At 34.8% G+C, this 16,305-nt stretch overlaps 2 protein-coding genes across 8 annotated transcripts in view; one reads left to right on the top strand and one right to left on the bottom strand.

Moving 5' to 3' along the window:
• LOC125665230 (apolipoprotein L3-like) overlaps positions 1 to 15,828 on the bottom strand; it is a 73,300-nt gene extending 57,472 nt beyond the window's left edge. Inside the window, exons 1-3 of one of the 7 annotated variants that reach the window (XM_048897868.2) lie at positions 15,621 to 15,727; positions 14,794 to 14,855; positions 12,044 to 13,044 (exon numbers count right to left, since the gene is read on the bottom strand). In XM_048897868.2, the coding sequence (XP_048753825.2) occupies positions 12,177 to 13,025 (849 nt within the window). In that variant the 5' untranslated portion in view covers positions 13,026 to 13,044; positions 14,794 to 14,855; positions 15,621 to 15,727 and the 3' untranslated portion in view covers positions 12,044 to 12,176. Of the gene's footprint in view, positions 1 to 12,043; positions 13,045 to 14,190; positions 14,296 to 14,405; positions 14,493 to 14,793; positions 14,856 to 15,411; positions 15,513 to 15,620 lie in introns of those variants that run through there. The other 6 variants (XM_048897869.2, XM_048897867.2, XM_048897870.2 and 3 more) reach the window with 6 other exon arrangements.
• LOC130051123 (uncharacterized protein K02A2.6-like) lies at positions 2,777 to 3,811 on the top strand. The gene has a single exon (XM_056152488.1). The coding sequence runs from the start codon at positions 2,777 to 2,779 to the stop codon at positions 3,809 to 3,811; it is 1,035 nt and encodes a 344-aa protein (XP_056008463.1).
• Positions 15,829 to 16,305: the final 477 nt, after the last annotated feature.

Raw genomic sequence — 16,305 nt, 5'->3', positions numbered from 1 at the left:
AGATGACAAAAAAGACATAGACAAAGTTCTAGAAAAATTTGAATCCTTCTGCATTGGACAGACCAATGAAACTTATGAAAGGTACACTTTCTACAAATGAGACCAAGAAATCAATGAAAACATTGACACTTATGTGGCAATTCTCAGATCTCTAGCGAAAACCTGCAAATTTGATGCTCTAGAAAACGATATGATCCGAGACAGAATTGTACTTGGAATCCGTGACAATGGAACACGCAAAAAGCTACTGCAAGAAGCAAAACTGGACCTAAGAAAATGCGTTGACATTTGCAGAGCAAACGAAAAGTCAACATCGCAACTTAAAACCATGGAGGAATTTCACGCTGTCAAACTGAAAACCATGCGAAAAACTAAACCGCTGAGAACAACACAAGCGCACAGAAATGAGTTCAAACAAGTCCCAGAAACAAAAGTTCAAAAGGAATGTTTATATTGCGGTAAAGAGCACCCCTTCCGCAAGGAATTGTGTCCAGCATGGGGAAAAACATGCAGGAAGTGCAATAAAATGAATCATTTTTCATCAAAATGTCTGCAGATAAAGTCGAAATCAAAACGGAAACATGTAAAACAAGTTAACCAGGAATCCAGTGACGAGGAATTCATCCTCATGATCGAAAATGTTAATGCCATTGAGAAAAAGATTTTTGCAGAAATCGAAATTGGAAATGATACAGTGAAATTCCAATTGGATTGCGGATCAACCGTAAACGTTCTACCCGAGACAATTTACAAAGAAGTCTGTAATGACCCCTATCTCAGGATGTTACAAAAGGCAGACATGACTCTGGTAATGTTTAACAAGTCGGAATGCCAACCCCTTGGAAAACGGCGAATAAGCGTCCGCAACCCCAAAAACAATAAAAAATACAACATAGAAATTGTTGTGGTCGAAGGAAATCTTAATCCTATTCTCGGAGCAAAGGCTGTACAAGGAATGATAATGATAACTGTCAACACAGAAAACATAGCAGCCATTGAGTCAGCCTCCCAAAGCAACTTCATCATTGAAAAATACAGTGACGTATTTAATGGCCTGGGTAAACTAGATGGATAATTACACCTCGATGTTGATAAATCAGTTACGCCAGTAAAACTACCAACAAGAAAAGTCCCGATTGCAATGAAGGCACCGTTAAAATCTGAAATCGACAGACTGTCAGATTTAGGCGTTTTGGCTCCAGTAACAGAACCGACTGACTGGATATCGTCATTGGTGGCTGTACGGAAGCCCAGTGGGAAAATGCGTCTGTGTATAGATCCTAAATCTCTGAACAAAGCGCTAAAGAGAAATCACTATGCAACACCAACTATAGATGATATTTTGCCAGAACTAAGCCAAGCCAGATTTTTTTCTGTAGTAGACTGCAAGGATGGCTTTTGGCATATTACTCTCGATGATGAGAACAGTTTTCTCACAACATTCGGAACCCCTTGGGGTAGATATCGATGGCTCCGCATGCCATTCGGTATTAAACCAGCAAGCGAAGAATTCCAGCGGAGAATGGATGAAGCTCTATATGGTATACATGGAATCAAAGCGATTCATAACGACATAGTCGTATACGGTTGTGGAAACTCGGATGACGAGGCCATACGTGATCACGACAAAAAATTATCTACCTTGCTAGAGAGATGCAGGGAGAAAGGGATCAAAATCAACAAAGACAAAATGAAACTAAAATTGCGATCCGTGTCATATTTAGGACACATTATCTCAAGCGATGGACTCAAAGTTGACCCCTTAAAAATCAAGGCAATCACTGAAATGCCAAGACCTAACTGCAAAGCAGACATACAACGTTTACTAGGAATGGTAAATTTTGTCCAGAAATTCTCGCCAAATCTCTCGGAGATAACAGCACCCCTCAGAGACCTACTAAAAGCAGAATCAGAATTTGTATGGGACAACGCTGTACATGGCAAAACATTTGACGAATTGAAAAAAATACTATCTACGAGCCCTATACTTCGTTTCTTTGATCTTAACCTACCGACGACGGTACAGTGTGACGCATCTGAACGAGGTCTAGGAGCCTGTCTCATACAAAATGAGCAACCCGTTACATATGCATCCCGTGCATTAACGCCTACCGAAGTCAACTACGCACAGATTGAAAAGGAACTACTCGCTGTTCTCTTTGCCATAGAACGCTTTAAGCATTACACACTTGGACGGAAAGTAAAAGTGGAATCGGACCACAAACCGCTAGAAATCATCAGCAAGAAAAGTTTAGTTTCCGCTCCTAAACGTCTTCAACGAATGCTCTTGCGTCTTCAGAAGTTTGATTACAAGATCACATACAAACGAGGTCTTGAAATGTATCTTGCTGATACACTGAGTTGCGCCTATCTGCCAACTGTACAGATACAGAGAAATGATTCTGAAGACAGAGTACTCGCCATTACCGACCGTGCAAAATCTGAAAAAGAGTCCGTTACAATGAGTGAATACGTCACCATCTCGTCCGAAACTCTAAAGAAAATTAAATCTGCAAACTCGCGTGATGAAATAATGCAAAAGCTGTACAAAACAATCAAAGATGGTTGGCCGGAGCGAGATGAACTGACACCCGATATACAGATCTTCTACACATTCAGAAACGAATTGACTTCACAGGATGGTTTAATTTTCAAAGGAGACCGCATTGTTATTCCACCTACATTGAAAGGTGAAATTCTTCAAAAGGTACACTCCATCCACATTGGTATTCAAGGATGTTACCGTACAACCAAAGAATAACTATATTGGCCAAACATGATGAAAGATATCGAATCTTTTATCAAGGAATGTCCAGTCTGCGCTACCATACAGGATGAGCAAGGCAAAGAAACTCTCATTTCGCATGAAATTCCCGATAGACCATGGCAGAAAATTGGAACTGACCTCTTTCAATTTGATGACAAACAATATTTCATCACTGTTGATTACTATTCCGATTTTTTTGAAATTGATCGTCTACATGATAAAAAATCAAAGGAAGTCATCACCAAACTCAAGGCACAAATGGCCAGACACGGAATTCCTGAAATTTTGATTTCAGACAACGGCCCGCCTTACAATAGCAAGGACTTTGCTTATTTCTCAGAGAACTATGAGTTCAAGCATACTACGTCATCGCCATTGTACCCAAAATCTAATGGGAAAGTTGAAAATGCAGTTAAAATTGCAAAGAACCTAATGAAGAAATGCCAATTAGACAAAAACGATCCTTTTCTCGCTCTATTAGATTGGAGAAATACTCCCTCTGAAAATATTGGAACTTCTGCAGTTCAACGACTAATGGCACGCCGTACAATAACTCTGCTACCAATCAAAACCGAACTTTTGAAACCAGCCCTAACCTCAACTGTCAAGGAGCGATTGAGAGAACGGAAACATAGATCAGCATTTTACTACAATCGCACAGCGAAAGACCTACCAGAGATTAAAAGTGGAGAAACCGTGAGAATTCGACCTTTTGGACATGAAAAAAATTGGACGAAGACAAAGGTCAACGAAAAAGTAAACATCCGCTCGTATCAAGTGATCACGGAGGATGGTCGCCTCTATCGACGAAACAGAAAACATTTGCGCTGCACAAATGAGCCCTTTGTCGAAAATAACGAGGAAGTGACAGATAAGACCGTTAGCACAGCTGAAAACACACCACCATCAGCATATAAGACTACAATTGAAAATCATAAACCACCATCAGCAGATAAGACCAATTATGCTCTGACTTCGACCAGGAGATCTACCAGAGAAATTAAATTGCCGAAACGATACGAGGACTTCAAAATGTATAAGTGATTATATAAAGTGATGAGGCATAATAATCCTCATATATATATATATATAGTGTAAATATATATCCCGATATTTTAGAGACAAAAGATAGTTCTTATTTTTATCATAACTCTGAATTATTAATTTAATTCATAACACTTGTTAATTTTGCAGTATTTTTTCACTCTCTTATAATGTAATAAAAGAATAATTAAAGAAGGGGGGTGTAACGTATATGCATTGTATATATCAACCTCTGAGATTATCCCTGTTTACCGCACACACTGATAACCACGTGTTTGCATGCTCTTTAATAACATATACTCGGCATTCTGAAATAAACGGATGTAGAGACAAGACGCATTCTGTTATACTATACTACTTTACACATATGCATACATATAGATATACAGTCATATACATAAATTCGATATTTAAAATACTATAAGAAATATATATAAATATGGTAGAGATGTTTTTCAATAAGCCATGCTGCCTGAGGGGAACAACCTTAAACACACAATGTCCATATTTTCCCCTTCAGGCAGCTTCACTGAAGGACAGATTCCTTCAGATAGTCTGACTATTTTTTATTATTATCATCACAAAGTCATAGAAATATCATAAAACCATTTATAATTGAAGTTGAAATTCAATGTTTTATAAGTCTCATATTGGTACATTAAGTTTGTTTCTACAAAATAGGAAATGTCATTAATATTTTCTTCTTTATTTTCATATCTTAACTTCATCTTTATTTTATATATGTAATAAGCTGTATATGATAATAAATGATTTATTGAAGTGGTAGTTTTATTTTCTTCATGAAAAAATCCTAATGCAACATGTTTCCATTTTAAATTAAATTTCAAATGATTTCTAATTTCTTCCATATTAATTGTACGTTTCTACCCTCAAAGATTAAATGTTTTGTGTCTTCGAGTGTTTGGCAATACGGGCATTCATTGGATACATTCTTATTCCATTTGTGAACAAATTTATTATTATTAAGTAGATTTTGTAAGAGTTTGTAATTAAATTCTGTTAATTGCTTGTCTTTGATTTTAGTGATTTTTGACTGATAAATATTTGTTTTGTTTTCTTCAAAATTGAAATTGAAGCTTTTTGCCCAAAATCTCTCACAGTAGGGTTTAATAAAGATTTTATTGATAAATATATTATATATTGTTTTGCTATTTATCAAGTTTAGGGATATTCTTCTCTTGTTTTCTAATAAAATGTTATTTTGTTTTTTTATATTTATATAGACTCCTTTTGAAGTATCGTGATATTTTTGGACAGGTTTAATAACCTTTTTCAGTGTGTTATATTCGCAAATCCAGTTAGACTTGTTGACAAGAATATTAGAAAAATAATTGATATCATGAAAATTTCCGTTTTCATCAAAGAGGTCTTTAATGTATAAAATTCCACTTTTGATCCAATCTGTGTAAAAAAGAAGTTTACCATTAAATCGAGTCAAATTGTTTAACCATATAGTTTGCGACAATACTTCAACGTCAGTCATCTCTTTTATTTTATGTGATTTATGTTTGTATTCATTCAATTTACTGAGTACTTCGCAGTAAAATAATGGTAATGATTTGAAAATTTGCTTTATTTCATCAGTACTGGTTGTATTTGTCATTATGAGATATTCGGGTGTAACGAATCTTTTAAGAATACACGAATTAAAGAAAGATTTTAAAGATGATTGTTTTTTCATTGAAAATTCTTGTTACCCAAGCAGCCTTGAGTGCTTTTGATTTACAATAAATATCACCAAATTTACAATCAATATTAACAATACCTATTCCTCCTTCATCTTGTTTTCCAATTAAAGTATATCTTTTTATCCTTTTTCTTTTGCCCCATAAGAAATTGAAGATTGTTTTCTTTAATTTTTTTTATGGATTCATTTCTTGGATATTGCAATATAGTTGCACTATAGTATAATTGTGTTAATGGTAAAGTATTTATTACGGTACATTTTCCATATAAGGTTAATTTTCTTGTATTCAACATTGTAAGTCTTTTTTCTAGTTTATTAATTTTTTCCGTCCAGTTTTTATTGTAACATTGATTAGCATCATGACCTATATATATCCCTAAGCATTTAACAGGTGCATTGGTGATATTGGTATCATATAATTTATCATATCTGTTTTTCAAAGGACCTAATAGTATTTCTTCAGATTCATTTTTATTGAGTTGCATTCCTGATACCTGACCAAAGTGTTCAATTATTTTAATGACTTTTTCTATAGATCTGATATCCTGTAAAAAAAAAAAAAAGTGATGTGTCGTCTGGATGTTGAAGTATTTTTATTTCATTAGTCATAAGGTCATTACTAAAGGCTTTAACTTCAGGTGAATTGTGAATTTTTTTCGACACATTATTTCTACGATAAATAGAAAAAGCAATGCTGAGATTGGACATTCTTGTCGAATGCCTTTGGTCATTTTACAGGTCCTAGACATCCATCCATTATTTTTATGCGATATACAGGATTTGTATATAAATTTTTTATCCATTCTACAGAATCGAAAGCTATTTGAAAATCAAGAAGTAAAATTGCTCCTTCTTTTTGTTTTGTTTCACAGTATTCAAATATATCAAGTAAAAGTCTTGCATTTTCACCGATATATCTACCTTTAATGTATGCGGATTGGTCTTTACTTATTAGTTTATCTATAACTTTTTGTAATCTTATGGCGAAAATTTGTGCTAAAATTTTATAATCACAATTTGTAAGACTAATTGGTCTATAATTTCGAAGATCAGTTTTCTCTCCCTTTTTATGTATCAGAGAAATAATTGATAATTTTTGAGAAAAACTCATTTCCTCTTTTTCAAATGTTGTAATTAGTGATTTATAAAATTAATTTTTAATGTCATTCCAAAATATTTTATAGAATTCGATAGGTACATGTATTCCATCAGATCCGGGGGATTTGTTGTTTTTCATCTGTTTTATAGCTTGTGCACATTCGGAAACCGTTGGAAGATTATCACATATATCTTTTTCTTGATTGGTTAGTTGAGGATATTCACAATCCTCTAAATATTTTTTTATATTTTCATCTGGGACATGATTTGTTGAATACAAGTTTTCATAAAAATTGCAAAGTGAATTCATTATATCTTCAGTTTTATTTATCATTTTATTATCTTCTTTAATTTCGTATATTGTATTGGCAGATTGTTTTTTTTTTTTTTTTATAGTCTTAAAAAGTAGGATGTGTTCCTTTCTCCATTTTCTATCCAATTTGCTTTTGATCTAATAAATGCACCTTTAGTTGATTTCGAATAGATTTCATCTAATTCGACTTCAAGAGATTTTTTTCTATTCATATCTATTAAATGATTAAAATCTTTTGCCATCTTGTTTGACTATCAATTATATTTTCTAAATCTTCTTGTTTATCTTTTAACAGCTGTTTTAACTCGGTAGTGTAGTTTATATCTGTTAATAGCGAGGTATTTAATTTCCAAAAACCTTTACCCCTGTTTTCTTTATTCATTAAAAGGTTTAATCTAATTGATGAATGATCCGAGCTTCTATTACCTTGCGTATTTGGAGGTTTTCTAAGAAAGACATTTGACATATCTAACTCAAAATTTTCAGTCATGAATATAAAGTCTATTCCACTTTTAGGTATTTCATTTCCGTCACACCACGTGAATCCTTCTCTTTATGTTTCATTTTCCATGTATCGACTACGTTTAAATATGATAGCAGATCTTCTAAATGTTTTGAGCTTTTATCTTTATATGTTGATTGTGATTGATGTCTATCCTGTTTATTAAGAATCGTATTAAAATCTCCTACGAGTATAGCATTGTTTTCACTCATTGCTAGCTTAAAAATCCACGTTTTTAATTTTTTGAAAAATTCTATTCTACTTTTATCATCATTGGGTGCATAAACATTTACGAGTATGATAATTAGATCATTGACTTTAATATTAATCAAAAGTTTACGACCATCAACAGATCTGTGTATATTTATGATGTCAAAATTAAGCTTTTTATGAAAAAGAATGGATACTCCTCTGCTATGAGCAGAGTCAGTATTAGAGTGTATGGATGTACCAAACCATCTTGAGTCATACTTAAAATTATTTTTTTTCACAGAAATGTGTTTCTTGTAGAAAAATCGCATCGATATTGTTATCATTAAACCATTGATATAATGTATTTCTTTTCTCATAACCATTTAAACCCCTTACATTCAGGGTAATACACTTCAAATGTTCCATAGCGAATATAGCAGACAAAAAATCGTGTCAGGTATAAACAAACATGAGAGACTGTTATAATAATTTTTTGACTGAAGCCGGGCGAGGTAACCCAGATTTGGATTTGTTTTTCGATTTTTTCTTAACTTCTGTGGCTACCCGTCCAAGTATCTGTCCTAGTACATTTTTTCCAGGCCAGGTTGAGGTTTTTGTGTGCATGGATTGATCATAGTTGAGGCCTGTAGCCCAAAAAATCATTGTATGTGGTTTCTGCGAAAATGACATTTTTGGTAGAGTTTTCAAGAACATCTCGGAAAATCTCAACTTCTTCCGATTTTTTTCGAAATAATCTCCTCCATGATCTGAACCCGTGATGAAATCCAACTATCCGATGTAGTGACAAAGTTGCCAATTTTTTAGCTTCGAGTGCCGACTTAGTTGCTCGGATTTTATCGACAGCCATGAGATGAGCTCATGGCTACTCAAATTAATTATGTTTTAAATTGTTACTTGTTGTCTACAAACCCTATTGCCCCAGTGATGTGATTTTCATGATGACTTTTGTCTAAAAAAGGAAAGACAGAATAACGGAAGCACATAAGTGTCCCACTTTACATGAAGCAACAAAAGTTCCAAAATATTTTTCAAAAGGGATCCCTACCGGATGGTGTAAAGGGGGATAATCCCAGTTAAAGTGACCCAATGTTCATTAATTTTACACCACATGTAAATTGCATCACAGATGCAAACAATAACTTACTCTTTGTATACGAATGATAAACCCAGTTTGTTCTGTTTAGCGCACCTTATCAATGCCATCAAATTCGCGGATACAAAAGAGTATATTTTACATGATCTATCTGCGAATAGCCAACACAGGAGAGAGTGGATTACCATACTACCCATAGTTATCTGTGACTCCGTTTGTGTGGTGGAAGTTTGGTGGATCACATGATTAGCATGATTCTCAGTGCAAATTTCTTGTGAATATATTGCTCGAGAACAAATGGAAAGTAAGACACATGATATTCGCATGAAATATACACATGATTTTATGAAAAATATTGAGTAGTGAATCCATTTGCACACGAACAATCTCGTAATATTAACATCAGTTACATATTCTATAAATATTTCTTATGCAACATTATCTACAACGACACAATTATGTTTTGCTCAGCTTGTTTTTATACACGTGTAAGATCTGCCATATAGATCATAGGTCCTCCTTTTCTCTGTTTGAAACTTGTGTTATTTCTCTGGAGGGCTAATTTGAATTTATATTTATAAATCTTGTAATCTTGTAATGGTTTCAAGGCCGAAGATTATGAATTAAGATTACGAGCACCAATCGAAAATCTCTCGCACAACCGAAAAACATGGATAACTCCTATGAGCAATACAAAATAGATAGTTGAGCAAACAGGGACCCCTGGATACACCATAGGTGGAATCAGGTGCCTAGGAGGAGTAAACATCTATTGACCGATCACATTCTCCGTGTGCCCTATATCTTGATGAGGTAAACGGAGTTATCCGTAATCAAAATTAGTGTGCCAAGAATGGTCTAACAATCGAACACGTCAGTCAGCACTTGACAAATCTGGTAGCGCTTGTCCCAATTATAGACTGTATTGGCAAACTAGATTGTTATAAGGACTAGAGATTTTGCGAAATGCTGACCTTGAACAAGACTGTTGAAACCCCTGCACCATCAACATGTTTGTCAGTAGCCTGCCTAAATTTAAAACTGATCATACGTAGTACAAACTCTTGCGTACCGAATCAGTTGAGATATATGAACACCATATGCAGGTGATAATGGGATATTGCTACATAGATATGGGGAGTTGATGATGGAGAAGCTGAAATCATCCCGTTTGTCATACAGTTGAAATGCCAGTTTGCCGTTAATGTCTACTTTCAATAAAATATCAAAGTATGAAGCAGAAGTTGATCACTCTGTGGTGTGTATTATTTCGAGTTCACATGGATACATATATCGAATTGACATATGAATGAAAATTCTTATTGTTAATATATGAAAGGTGAAGATAACGAACAGTGATAAAACCTCATCGATCTATCTAAATGTTGAATTGATGCAGATAGATTTAGATAGATCTAGATGCATGGTTCTTCTGACGAATTTACCACTACAGGATGCTTTAGACTTTTTTCCTGATAAACTTGAACGGGTCCTGAGACGACAGAAACAAGAGATTAGCAGTGAAATCAACTTGTTATCAAAGGCAGTGGAGGAAAAGATACCTCAAGCAATAAAATCCAATTTGAATTCAACACAGATGGAGATAATGACTTTACAAAAGATATAAAGCTAAACAATATAGATGTTGACTTGGCAGTTGATGTTTTAAACTCCATTTTAAAGTAATTAAACAAAAGGAACAAAATTGTTCGGATTGCCGGTAAATATGGATGGAATGTTCAGGAATATCAGGATGACCTAATTACTGATGATGCTGATGATGTTTCAAAGTTAGGAGATGCAACTCCGAGAAGCCTTAAAATAGAAGTCTCGACAAGATGCTCATTCCTTTCCTGGTAGTATCTCCTGTTGATTTGATTTTAAGAGTCATTTTAAGAACCATGATTTTGTGTAAAGCAAGTGGTCGCCTTAGAGGCAGAGAGGCAGTACGCACCTTTTTGGCGTACGCCGGATAAGCTATTTCCCGGAGAGTTCCACGAGTTTGTTAAGGATTGGCTGGAATATCACAAGCCTCACTATTATATCAATAAAGGTTCTTATGCCGAGAGTGTGTTTGCTGAACCACAGTTTCAGAGTAATGTGTTGGTACTTTACATCGACTGTTAAGATTTTTGAAGTGTTTCTCATGAATATCTATGTGACAATACGTAATTAGCGTGACCCTGACAAGATTTAACTTCTTTGCGCATATCTTGATGGGGCATTGTGATTTAGCCTTCATGGAATATTATGAATTAGCCGTGATGGGGCATTGATTAATTTCTGGACCGTGTCTATTAGCCTTCATCATAAATATGTAATATAACCTTCATTGTATAAATTGTTAACTAGTTCTGTATATAATTACATTTTGGAGATTTTTTGTGATGGAACGTGAAGATAACGAACAGTGATCAATCTCATAACTCCTATAAGCAATACAAAATAGATAGTTAGGCAAACACGGAACCCTGGACACACCAGAGTTGAGATCAGATGCCTAGGACGAGTAAGCATTCCCTGTCGAACACCGGTCACACTATAAAAATATACCAGAGTTCCTCACTGACAACATCTTCGTAGTCTTTGGTAATCAGGTCTTCCAATAGTCTGTTGGAAATCCCATGGGCACGAATTGTGCTCCTTTGTTAGCTGACCTGTTTTTATTCAATTTTTTATACTCTAGAAAGCAGAATTTATTCAAAAACTTCTACGTCAGAATAAAGATATCTTGCTGTGACGTTCGATAGGACATTAAGATGAAAAACTTATACGGTACCAATTTTGATGCACCAGATGCGCATTTCGACAAATAATGTCTCTTCAGTGATGCTCAACCGAAATGTTTGAAATCCGAACTAACTATGAAGTTTTAGAGCTAAATATAGCCAAAAACAGCGTGCCAAATAAGTGGAGCCAAATTCGTCCAAGGATAAAAGCTATGCATGATGGAGATAATCCTTAATTTTGAAATGAATTTGTAAATTTTATAACAGCAATTAAATATACATCCGTATTTTCAGGATATCGTTTCAAGGCTCAGGGATAGAAAAGACAGAGGGAGTTGGATATAAATGATATCAAACCACAAATCATGGGATATTCTTTTTATCAGATCTTGATCCCCCGGTTATTAATTTACGTTAGTGTATTGTTGGAACCTTTGCTTCCAGACATTTTATAAACAAACTACGTAAAATTGACGCTTGTTTGTGATGTCCCAAACGGTTTAGGAAATCAAAGTGTAATAATTAAAATTGATGTGATTGGTGATCTCCATTGGATAAAGGAGTAAACGAGTTAAATCATATATTGAACATTTATACGTTGTTTGTACATGAACTAAATGTCTTTCTAATGGATGGGCCACTGCGGATTACATTGTATTTTACCCCAAAACAAGAATAATGGACTTCTATAATAAGATCATTAAAAAAATCAATTAAAAAATTTGCTCAATTCATCATATTCTTCTTCCAAAATTTTGATAACCTCCTCAAGTTTCTTGGCTTCGCTGCAGAGCTTTCCTTTCTCCATTTTTGACAAATCGACTGCATTGTGAATCAGTGATCCAAGATCGATAACAATTCCAATAGCGGCAACAACGCTCAGGGCCTCAGCTGACAGTTTGGCAGCGCCTTTAGAGACATCCTTCATTTCCGAGGGTAACAAGTCGCCCAATTCACTACTAAGACTTAAAATTCTGTCAACTTCATCTGCATTCCCGGTTCTTCTATACACATCAGCAGCTCTGGAGTTTACCACTAAATCATATATCCTTTTGCCAAGCATCACTGCACTTCCAGTACGCTTCATTCCATCCCATATCTGAGAAATTTCAAATTCGTTCTTTCCTTTTATTTTCAGCTTGAATTCATCGACCTCCTCTACGAGTTCTCCCACTAAACGTTTCATTTTCTTAGAGGATGTGTTGTGATTTTCCAGACTCGTTTTCGCTTCATTACATTTACTTTTGACGATTCCAAATTTGACAACCCCGTGAGCAACTCCTGCAACACCAGATGTCACTCCTGTAGCAATGCCAGCTACCGTTAATCCCAGAGAAACTCCGAAGGTGAATGGAGCCGTCACGATTCCAGCTATTGCCAGGCCCCCACCCACAAGACCGACGCTTGAATACGTAATAGATCCAACAGAATGAATCTTCGCCTGTCTCTGGACTTCGTCTTTGATACTTGTTAATTCTGCTATGACCTGTTTTCGCTCTGGCGCCCATGTATTCGAGAAGTAAGTCTTGGCTGCTTTGAAGGATTTGAATTTCTCCATCAATCGACTGTATTCAAACCTATAAAACAATTGACGCCCAATATAATTACCTTCTTTATGTTCCTTTTGAAATATATCTACATATCCAATAATTACATTCTGACAACTGACAACTCAACTGTGTGATCAACGGGGAGATTTCAGCTTCTCTATCGTCAACTTTCCATACTTATGTAGCAATATTCCTTTATCACCTGCATATGGTGTTTATATCACTCAACTGATTCGATACGCTAGAGCTTGTTCTGCGTATGGTCAGGTTTTAAATCGACGCGAGCTACTGACAAATTGATGGTACAGGGATTTCAACAGTCTCGATTGAAGTCAGCATTTCGCCAGTTCTATGGTCGTTATTACGATCTAGTTCGTCAATACAACCTATCATTGGGTCAAATGCTGTCGGACGTGTGTCATACCGATCGTTAGGCCGTTTTTGGCACACTGATTTGACTACGGATAGCTCCGTTTACCTGATAAGGATATAGGGCTCATGGTGGGTGTGATCGGTCGACAGGGAATGCTTATTCCTCCTAGGCACCTGATCCCACCTCTGGTGTGTCCAGGGGTCCGTGTTTGCCCAACTATCTATTTTGTATTGCTTATAGGAGTTATGAGATTGGTCACTGTTCGTTATCTTCACTTTTCATTCTGCAGAGTAGAACTCTTCGATTATATATTTCTTTATATATATTTATTGTTTTCTTCAAACTATCGAAAGGTTTACATTTCATACGATACATAAGTTATTGCGGTATCAGACTTTTAAGAATTGATATATCATCAATAAAAATTAATCAAATTCATGTGAAATTCGAAGGTGATTTTTGTTTATAAATATATATCTGGTAGAGATACAATATAGGATATAACACATGTACACACATGTAGGTGTTCACAAACATCATCACCATGTAAGTTTACGGAAAGGAAAATTGTTTAGGATTGGGTACTTTTTTCTCATGAGCATTTCTGATAAGTAGACTTAACAAATATTTCATGAAAATAAAGGAAATTTAAATTTACAGCATAGAAGGTCATTTTAGAGGACGCATCAAGCCCACTACCTGCATATTCTTCTTTCTACTAGTAATACATATAGAGAGCCATATAAAATGTATCTTCAATCCTGATGCTCAATAATGTATGTCTAAATAGCAATACTTACCGTTAATGTATATGATTTTGACTGTTTTACAAAATCGAAAGAAAGATTATCACACGATCATACGGGAATCCCGTCGCTTAATAATTGTTTCGATTGCAACATGTCCTTCAAGTTGCTTATCGATCGATCGTTTTACTTCTGCTTTATAAAGCAAAAGGTAAATATGAAGAGAGAGAGAGAGAGACATGATAGACAGACAGACAGACAGATTTTACCTGCGCTCTGAAGACAGCACTTGAAGTGTCTGAATAGGACAAACCTTTTGTCCTTACCGTCATGTCCCATAATGACTGATACAAGATATCAAATTAGAAAGAGAGATATATTTTACCTGGCCATACAATGATCGATATAAGACATTAGATTAAATTAGTGGAGACACGTGTAAAGGGGACATGCCCACATGTTGAATAGCAAAATTCAATATCGACAAGATGTTAACTTACCAGTGTCTACATTATGTACACATAATGAATTGTCCTTTGAATTTCATAGAGACAAGATATACGAGAAGCTGAAATCATCCCGTTTCTCATACAGTTTAGTTGTCAGTTTGCCGTTAATGTCCCAGTAAATGGGACGAAAGGATGTGAGTTGCCGTACCTATTATGGATGCCTTAATTTCACAGAAATCCTTACAAAGATGCGCATGAAAACGTCAACAACTGTGAAGAGAAACTTCAAACTTATTGTGACATAACATATGCAAGATGTTGAGTCTAAAAAATTCTTTAGTAAATTTGAAATCACGAAACTTTTCTCCAAAAACATCATCAATACGTATAACTTCACAACCTTTTATATTACCATATGTCATAATAGACAATTGCTTCTTCAACAAGTAGGTTTAAATTTTATATTTCAGTGATATTACCAACTTTTGTTTATAAATATATATCTGGTAGAGATACAATGTAGAATATAACACATGTACACACATGTAGGTGTTCACAAACATCATCACCATGTAAGTTTACGGAAAGGAAAATTGTTTAGGATTGGGTACTTTTTTCTCATGAGCATTTCTGATAAGTAGACTTAACAAATATTTCATGAAAATAAAGGAAATTTAAATTTACAGCATAGAAGGTCATTTTAGAGGACGCATCAAGACCACTACCTGCATATTCTTCTTTCTACTAGTAATACATATAGAAAGCCATATAAAATGTATCTTCAATCCTGATGCTCAATAATGTATGTCTAAATAGCAATACTTACCGTTAATGTATATGATTTTGACTGTTTTACAAAATCGAAAGAAAGATTATCACACGATCATACGGGAATCCCGTCGCTTAATAATTGTTTCGATTGCAACATGTCCTTCAAGTTGCTTATCGATCGATCGTTTTACTTCTGCTTTATAAAGCAAAAGGTAAATATGAAGAGAGAAAGAGAGACATGATAGACAAATAGACAGATTTTACCTGCGCTCTGAAGACAACACTTGAAGTGTCTGAATAGGACAAACCTTTTGTCCTTACCGTCATGTCCCATAATGACTGATACAAGATATCAAATTAGAAAGAGGGATATATTTTACCTGGCCATACAATGATCGATATAAGACATTAGATTAGATTAGTGGGGACACGTGTTAAGGGGACATGCTCCTACTACTGATCTTCTCCCCTCACAGAACATTTTTTCACAATCCGAAAGATCGAAAGAAACTTTTACAATAACATGTTTCTGTGTTCCATCCAAGACGTTCTGGACACGTCTTTTGCACGGTCTTTTATAATAATGATAATAATAACAATAACTCATTTGCCAACTAGACAGTTGAAAGTACATAACCACAGTTCACATGTAATATTTCATAGATCAATAATTGATAAAATACTCAACATATTACCTAAAACAAGCTTAAGATTATTCACAATAAAACAATTAAAAATTTGATAAATAAATCTATTCAAAAATTATATACTATAAAGTTATTGCACATTGACGTTTAATGCGCGTTAACTCTTTTGGTACACAATGGTATAAAAACTGTTTTGCCACGGTATGTGCATGTACAGTGTATGTATGTGTGTATTTGTGCGTGCTTGTTGTGGGAATTCTAAAAATAGTTTTTATTTTATAGATTTAATTTTTTACTTTTAT

Source organism: Ostrea edulis, chromosome 10 (assembly GCF_947568905.1).
Source record: "Ostrea edulis chromosome 10, xbOstEdul1.1, whole genome shotgun sequence".
Lineage (NCBI taxonomy): Eukaryota > Metazoa > Mollusca > Bivalvia > Ostreida > Ostreidae > Ostrea > Ostrea edulis.
This window is presented reverse-complemented; position numbering and strand designations above follow the sequence as displayed.